At 30.3% G+C, this 9,443-nt stretch overlaps 1 protein-coding gene across 1 annotated transcript; it reads left to right on the forward strand.

Moving 5' to 3' along the window:
- The first annotated feature begins 1,343 nt into the window (after positions 1-1,343).
- Positions 1,344-4,910, forward strand: LOC149222985 (transcription factor MYB3-like). Its single transcript, XM_089383207.1, has 3 exons — positions 1,344-1,654; positions 2,342-2,471; positions 4,054-4,910. Exons 1-3 carry the CDS (start codon positions 1,513-1,515, stop codon positions 4,718-4,720), a joined length of 939 nt encoding a protein of 312 aa, XP_089239333.1. The 5' UTR covers positions 1,344-1,512; the 3' UTR covers positions 4,721-4,910.
- The last annotated feature ends 4,533 nt before the right edge of the window (positions 4,911-9,443 follow it).

A 9,443-nucleotide genomic window follows, 5' to 3' on the forward strand; every position in this document is an offset into this window, starting at 1 on the left:
GTTGTCAAACCAGTAGGGAGGACAATCATCATTGGTTGCAATCATATATATATTGGGAAAACCTATAGTCAAACCAATAGTGAGGACAATCATCATTGGTTGCAATCATATATATATATTGGGAAAACCTATAGTAACTCATTGCCAAACCAATAGTAACAAAATCAACATTGGCCGTGATCATATATATATATATTGAAAAAACCTATAGTAACACAAGTTGCCAAACCAGTAGTGAGGACAGTCATCATTGGCTGGAATCCCTTGGCTCATCACCATTATTCAAAGAAAACCACACCACTTGGAATTATCTAGAAAACCTATAGTAACTCAGTTGCCAACAAGGAAAACCACACCACTTAGAATTATCTATTCGCACTCAATAAAGGGAAAGGCTTTCATTCTTGTCAAATGTCTCACCATTATTCAAGGAAAATCACTAAAAGCTTTCGCTCCTATCGTATGCCTTTCCGTCATGGACCTTTAACATGTTTCCTTATGTCTTAAAAAAACAAGTTCTAAATCAAACAATAATATTTCAAGACATAGACTCATAAAAACCATGTAAATAACATTACCAAATTAAAAAAAAAAAAAAAATTGTTTAGTTGTAAAAACAGTATAAATATTTTCCCAAAATGTTACATAAATTTATCTATCTAAACAAAAATCACAATTAAATATAAACCATTGGTTATCCATTGGGGATACATAATTATTTTATCCAAACCCTATCCATAATCCAACCTTGTACCATAATTCCCACCAGCAAGTCAGACTTGGTTCTCATTGGCAATCCGGGTTAATGAAATCCTGACACAGAATATAATTAACATAGATTTCCCCATGCCAATCTCTACAACCAGACAGGACAGTATCATTCTTATCTGACACTGAAAAAGAATCTATCTTTCTTTCTTTTTTTGTTACCTCTACACTGTTTGCTCCTAGCATATAGCGGCAGAAGAAGTGCTGTATAGTTGTTAAAAAAGTGAATTTTTTAGAGTGATGATTGTCGTATATATTCTCGAGATACCTGCTGATCACGTGATTTCGTAAATGTTACTTGATCCATGAAGATGGAGACGCCGCCTGCGAGAAAAATGGGTACAGGTGTGACAAAGCATGAAAGCTCATTGAGGGGCAGAGCATATGTGGCAATACGGCCCAATGTCTATTACATCGTTTTCATAGATCAAAGATTCTTCCCCACTCGCCACTAAGTGTAGAGCAGTAGGTAGTCTCATTGGATCTCAATGCTAATGGCCTCCACATGATGTCGTGTTTGAAAAATCTAAACCAGTACTCTGCATCCACACACTCAAATTATTCTCAACTACCATTCTCTTCCAGATTCACTGGTCTTGTGTATTATTTTCTCTGACCTATAAAGTCCCTTTGCCCTGTGCAGGTTTATGGGGGCAGAAAATTGAGCACATTTTTCGGAGATCTGCTACACAGTTTTTGCTTGCTTCCATTGATACTCGAGCTTAAAGATTGTTCTGTTCAATCATGAGGCGAACAAAGGGTTTGTCAAAACCCTCAGATGGAGCGCTCCATCGAGGTTCTTGGACACCAGAAGAAGACAGGATTTTGAAGACGTACATAGAAGCTAATGGTGTGGGACGCTGGAGTACTCTTCCCCAAAATGCAGGTATCATTTTTGCTCAGCTTATCATCTTGAACAAACAGCATTCGAAATTTTCAATACCCTTCATTGTTATCAGAGGCGTTAGCACAGTTTCTCAGGTTCTTTCAGTCCCAAGTCAGAATTCTGATCTGTTGGAATAAATCTGGAATTAGAAGTGGGTAAAACTGGGAGAGTTTGTTCCATGGTGCATTATATATTTTTAAAGAAAAAGATACATGAAATCAGCATCTCTCTTAGTTGGAAAGCAAGCATGAGGTTGTTGCTATTAAGTTAGCCTTTCTTATATTTGAATTTATTACAATAATAATTATCAAAATTATTATATAATTATCAAAATTATTAGGCTGCGCTTTTGTTAGTACTAGGTCAGATTTTTCTTATATTTAAACTTATTACAATAATAATCCTCAAGGCCAAATTTTTCTTATATTTGAATCTATTATAATAATAATGATCATGACAGTAAAAGAAATTTCGAAAATAATAATCATTCTATCCAACCACTCAAAATAAACCCCAATTAAAAAACCACCTTATACTATATACAATGTTGTATATACAACACTGGATTATGATTAAACCTTAAACTTCTGGATTATGATTAAACCTTAAACTTCTATTGTGGTAAAATATATATTTTGCTCCATTGTGAACTCACATTAGTGCACTATGTGTACCTGTTCCCTGCAGGTCTGATGCGACGTGGAAAGAGTTGCAGATTGCGTTGGATGAACCATCTCCGCCCAAATGTTAAACGTGGTCACATTTCAGCAGATGAAGAAGAGCTTATTATAAGACTCCATAATCTGCTCGGTAACAGGTAATTAAGCTGATAGGTGTAATTGATGGAGATTTTAGTCTAAATTTTTGTTTATATTTTCACATTTATTATATTAAAATTTATATTTTCTCATTTATTATATTTATAACAGGTATAATTTATTATATTAAAATTTATATTTTCTCATTTATATATTTATAACCAGTATAAGTATTAGTAATTAATATTAATCAGAAGTGGAATCAAAGTAGCTCTAGGTACCAGCAAAGTAGCTCTAGGTACTGGTATTAGTATTAATAAGAAATAGAACTAAAATGGTATATTGGATTTAGGTTTTACAGGTTTTGATTTAGATTTTTATTTTTAGTTTTGATTTTGGTTTATTGTTTTATTTAATTGAAACATTTTATATATATTTATATATATATATATATATATTTTGGTTTATTTTTTTATTTCATTAAAATATTTTATATTATTTATTTAATTTTGGTTTATTTTTTTATTTCATTTTTTTATATTATTTAATTTAGATTTTTATTTTGGTTTTGATTTATTTTTTATTTTGGTTTTGGTTGATTTCCTTATATAATTGAACTTCAAATATATGGTCCATAAAATATATTAACTATTTTTTCCCTAAACAAATTTTAGTATATCTTTAAATTGGTATTTATATTTTCACATTTATTGTATTTACAACCTATCTACATTCTAAAATTAATAAAAAAATAGAACCAAAGCAGTGTATGGTCTCTCCATTTTTCCATTTCCTTTGCCCAGCATTCCACCTCTGGGTTTAGGCTTCACACATTTTGGTTTATTGCCTTATTCAATTGAAGCATCCTACACTTTTTGGATTAGATTTTCATTTTTGGTTTTGATTTTGGATTAGATTTTCATTTTTGGTTTTGATTTTGGTAGATTTTAATTGAATTTTAAATAGATAATCTATAAACATATATCAATTAATTTTTTTCTAAATAAATTTTCTTACATCTGTAAATTTATTTATATTTTCACATTTACTATATTTACCGTTAACTTTATCTACTAATATTAATAAGAAGTGGAACCAAAGCAGTATATTGTCCCTCCATTTTCTTTGCCGAGCATTCCACCTGTGGCATTAGGCTTTAAACGTATTGATTTATATTTCCATTTTTTATTTTGATTTTGGTTTATTGCCTTAAAACATTTCACCCTTTTTATTTAGATTTTCACTTTTAGCTTTGATTTTGGTTTATTGCTTTATTTAATTGAAGTTTAAATGGATTGTTTATAAAGATATATTAACTATATTTTTTGAAAAAAAATTATTTTCTCTTAGCAGATGCAGATAAGAATTAGAATCAATACAACAACCAATTGACATATTTTGCTCAACCATCAAACATAACCCCAATTAACATATATCAATGATATCAATCACATTTACTAATACATTGTTAACTGAACATTATTCCCAACCCTACTTATCACCCTATCTGAATTTATCTGAAAGACTGAATTTTATGGTGTCCATTGCTATCTGAATTTATCTGAAAGGCTGACTTTTATTGTGTCCATTACCATCTGAATTTATCTGAAAGGCTGACTTTTATTTTGTCCATTACTGCAGATGGTCATTGATCGCTGGAAGAGTGCCAGGAAGAACAGATAACGAGGTAAAGAATTACTGGAATACTCGTTTGAGCAAGAAGCTGGGCAGCACTGGCGACAACCTTGCACGGTCACTGGCTCGGAGGCAGATTGCTAAGGCAAGTCCACGAATCGGCGCGGACAACGACGCTGCAGTACATCTCAACTCTGAATCTCCCGATTTCAAGTTTACTCCGCGCCTCAGATCGCCAACGGGTTCCACCATTGTCCCTGAAGAAGCTCGCTCAGATATTCAGTTACCGTCACCAGAAAGCAACAACGACGGCGACCGAAGAACCACAGTTGAGAAAGACGACACACCGCATTTAGAACCGTTGGATATTGCTCAGACAAACACCTGTGGAGTACCTCCGCCGGAAGAAATTGGGCAGTGCAGTGCACAAGAGAGCGGGTTTGTGGAACAAAATCATGATATGAATTCACTAGGCAAAGAACAGGGCCCTGATTTTTCCTCTACGCCTTACAATACTTGCATGGATTCTCTCCTCTGGTTTAACTATTCTCCCGAGATGGATGATCTGTTTCACTGCGATTACGACCAGGAAACAAGCTTCTCAGTTAGTTTTAGTGACCATCTCCAGTATATTTCATTTGGGTCACAGTTTTGGGGAGACATGATCAGTTGAAGTCTGAGTACAGATAATGGAGGAAATTAATAAACAGATTTCAGTGCAGTTCTATTGCTATAGCCCTTGATTTTTTTTTTGGTTCTTGGTGGTCATGATGATCAGTATCATGTAAAGCTAATAAATTAACCCTTCCGGGTTTCCACTAATCTCGAATTCAGCTTCCCAGCCTTAATTAAAGAGTCGAGTAAATTACTTGAAAAGTCTTTGCTTCCCGTTGTGCCTTTACTACCCATAATTTGCTAAATTGAACAGAGGAGGAAACCAAATTGCTACCATTGTTAAATATTCACAAATTCTTTAAATATTCACAAATTCTTTAGAACAGTGTGGAAAAGGTGATACTCATAAAGAAATTGGAAAGAGTCTACAAATTAGGTAAAAACAAAAATATAAAAGTTTTTTTTTTTTTTTAAATTACGAGTATCTGCAATATTAAATAAATGTATTGCCATATAAATATGAAAAGATATATTAACAAAATTTATAAGTTAAATCAACAAAAAAAAATATAATAAATGCATATCATCATGTATCATTTATATGTTATAAACTAAAAATATAATAAATGTATATCATTATCATGTGGCATAAACTAATGAATTATTGAGTTTCTATTTTTTTTTACAAAAACAGAGAATCACTTTTCCACATCCTCGGTAGTGACAAACTCTTCCGCTCTAAACCTAGTCATAAAGATTGAGTGCAAAATGACTTAAATTTTTTTATTTTTCCTTAGGAGTGACAATCTCCTCCTCTCTAGACATAGTCATATCATTAAAGATTGAGTGCAAAATAAGTTTAAAAATTTGATTTTCCCTAACTTATACACAACCCAAAAAAACTCACAATGTTTTTGAATTGAATTGGGATAAAATCATGAGATGGCCTAAAGTTGTCTTTAATCACATATTGTGGAAAAAAAAAAAGAGTTGGATGCAGCAAAATAGGGTATTTTGCTGCATCCAACAGTAAAGAGATAAAAGCTTTTGTTATGAATAAGTGTACTTGGAACAAAAAGCTAGAGATAAAGAAAAAGTACTATATTGAAGTGTTGAATAGGACTCAAAACTCTCCAATGGCTTTCCGATTTTATGGGGATGAATGATTTGCCAATTTTAACTTCATGTTATCTAGAGGCTTTCCACAAACTATTTTAGAATAAAACAATACAACAACACACAATAAAATTGTTATTAAATAATTAAATTTCTTTTCTAAAACCATACAATAACACAATAAAACTGTTATTAATTTCCCGATTTTATGGGGATGAATGATTTGCCAATTTTAACTTCATGTTATCCAAAGGTTTTCCACAAACTATTTTAGAATAAAACAATACAATTACACGCAATAAAATTGTTATTAAATAATTAAATTTCTTTTCTAAAACCATACCATAACACACAATAAAATTGTTATTAATTAATTGATTTTTTTTAAGAATACAATTAAATATATACAAAAACTTATTGAAAAGAAAGAAAGAAAACATCTAAATATTGACAACATAAATGCATTACCAGATAAATATGAAAAAAAAAACTAATATATTTTAGTTAATCTCAAGAGTAAAAATATCAATAAAAAAATATAATAAATATATATCATCATCATGTGCCATTTACATGTCATAAACTAATAAGTCATTGAGTTCCTTTGCTCTTGAATCACTTTTCCACACTACAAAATTGTCAAATCTCCTCATCCTAGGTAGTGACAAACTACTAGTCTCTTGACCAAGTCAAATCATTAAAGATTGAGTGCAAAATCAGTTAAAAAATATGATTTTCCCTAGCTCATACACTGCCTGAAAAAGACTCTCAAATTTTAAAATTGAATCATCATAAAATCACAAGTTTAGTTATTAAATCCTAATTTTTTTAAATATAAAAAGCTCCCTAATGATTTCACACAGTTTTATCCTTCTGCAAGTTTTCACATAATTAAACAATACAATAACACAATAAAATAATTAGACAATACAATAACACACAATAAAATAGTTATTAATTAATTAAATTCCTTTTCTAAAACAATACAATCACACGATAAAACTGGTCTTAATTAATTGAATTTTTCGGAAAATCTAATTAAATAAATATAAAAAGGTTATTAATTTTTTTTTTTTTTTTAAATATTAATATTGTTATTGAATTACATGAAAATTCTGGTAGGTATTAGTAAATTTCCAGGCCATTATTATTATTTTTTGAGTGGTAATTATTTTAAGTGATTAATTTCTAATTAGGAGAGTGTGAAAAATTCAATAACCCCATCAAATTTAAATGGGAGATTTAAACCTGAGCCATGGGTCTCATACCATATTGAAGTTTTCTTTTACACCAAAACCCAAAAACTTTAGTAAACTTCCAAACTATTATCATTACCTTTTCAGTAATGTAGAGATAGATTCCACAATAACAATTAATCCATATCATTCATAAATACTAAAATCCAATAATAATTATATTACTTTTAGCTCTAACATGGTTAAATAATTATTTCTAAATTTAAACTTACTTAAACTAACTAGTAAAAATTAAAAACTAACTGAAATTTAAAAATCATTAAAAACTTTTAAGAATTAAAAAAAAAAAAACCAACAACACAAACAAACAAAAAAACAAACAACACACTTTAAACCATACAACATACAACATACACATACACATACACATACACAAACACAAACACAAACACAAAATTCCAAAATTCTCCACAACAACCCATTATGTTTATTTATTTATTTACATATGTGTAATAGTGCATATGCATTATGAGTCGATATCAAATATGATGACTTTTAAGATTTGTTATTGACAAATGACTCGTAATTATCTGCAGCAGTTCACAGTATCTGAATCATCCGGTTCTGAAAGGACTGTGCCCACGAGAAGCTCGTGCCTGGTTATGGTGAAATATTCATGATTGATTCGATTGATAGCATGCCCTGCTTATAATGATAAAAGTGTTGAATAAACAATATTCATTATTGTCATGAGATGTTTAGATTCAGATAATAATATGGAGCAGGTGCCTCGCAGACAAAAGAATTAGATTAAATTATTTGTCTACGTGAACGAAAGTAGGGTAAAATAAAGTTTGAATAATTAATTAATGGAATAAATTTAAATTTTAATATGGAGTTTTTTTCCACAAATAAAGATGTGAAATCATTCCAAATCATTTAAGCTAAATTTAATCATGGGAATGAAATCATTCCAAATCATTTAAGTTAAATTTAATCATGGGAATAGGGAGTTCCACTTTATTTTTAATTTTAATGATGATTTTAACATTATTGTTTTAAAATTCTAGAATATTCATTATATATTTCTATTAAACCAATTTGATTATTAATATTATAAATTTCTTTTTTTCTATATTTTAATACTTAAAAATGTTTTTTTTTTATTTAATTTCAAAACTTTTAATAATAAGTTAAAATTCATAAAAATGATATTTGCTTTGAGCACCTAGCTCCTTTTTTCTTAGTTAATAAGCTTCAATTCTTTATTGCAAAACTCTATCCCTCATCAAGGACTCTTTTAATTTTATTAGAAAACAAGTAACCTTCACCTTGATCAAAATATTATGTTTTTTTATCCACTAAAACTCTCATTCATAAAGCTATTACTTTGATCTCTAAACTTGTTAAAACCCTTAACCTCATTGGAATTTGTCTTAACTATGTGTTCTTCACCTTTAATGAACTTGTCATGTACAAACAAAAGGTACAACCACGGGATCTTCATTATCTTGAGTGGTTACCAACATTCTCATGCAACATTTTGAGACCTTGGCTTTAAACTCTTGGTATCTCAAATCTAAATATGGGTATTGATTTTTCAATGACACCTTTGGTCTCATGATCATGCCTCCCTCATCTATTTTTTTCAACCATCTTAATATTGTTTCCCCTAATATTCAATTTACTATGGAAACATAAAATGATAATTTTGTTCCATTCGTCAATATTCTTATATCCTTTCTTCCTAATGGCCTTTTCCCACCAAGTTTATAACAAAAATATCCATACTAATTGATGTCTCCACACTCAATCCCATCATCATCCAACCCAAAACTATGTTGTGCTAAAAACTCGCATTACTCAATCTATTGAATTATCTCCCATGCTTAGTTTCTATAGAAGGAAAGAGCTCGTTTGACAAAGGCTTTTGTGGCCAATGGTTACTCTATCTCCCAAATCAACAAATCATTTTTCTTAGTCCGCAATCTCAGTCCTCACCACCTAGAAATCTCATTTCTCTACCCTATATCCAAGGAAACATCAATGATATCTAAAAATTTCTAGCAAAAAAGAATATTAAGTCTCTATTTAAACCCTCCAAAAATCTTAGCTACCAATGATAAGTTGGACCCTATGCTAGACTCACAAGTTTACCAAATCCCTTACTCCTTTGGAAATTCATACATTGTCCAAACTCATATGACATTCAAACCCACAATCATGTCTCTAAATATGTTATTGTCAGTCATTCTTTTATCCAAATACACATTTATTTGAAAAACACCTCAATAATTTTAATAGAGAATAAGATCATGAACTTAGCTAATCTTAGAAACCCATTATTCATGGCCTCAATCATTGAGCCTCCTTGCTTCAATTTCTTTTTTCTCATAGTAACATTATATTTCTTCCCTGGCCCAGCCCTTTCTTGTTTTCTCTCATCCTCTTTAATTAATTAATCTTCCT

This window comes from Pinus tabuliformis, chromosome Q (genome assembly GCF_031772625.1).
Source record: "Pinus tabuliformis cultivar Carrire ecotype Pingquan chromosome Q, CPIR1, whole genome shotgun sequence".
Lineage (NCBI taxonomy): Eukaryota > Viridiplantae > Streptophyta > Pinopsida > Pinales > Pinaceae > Pinus > Pinus tabuliformis.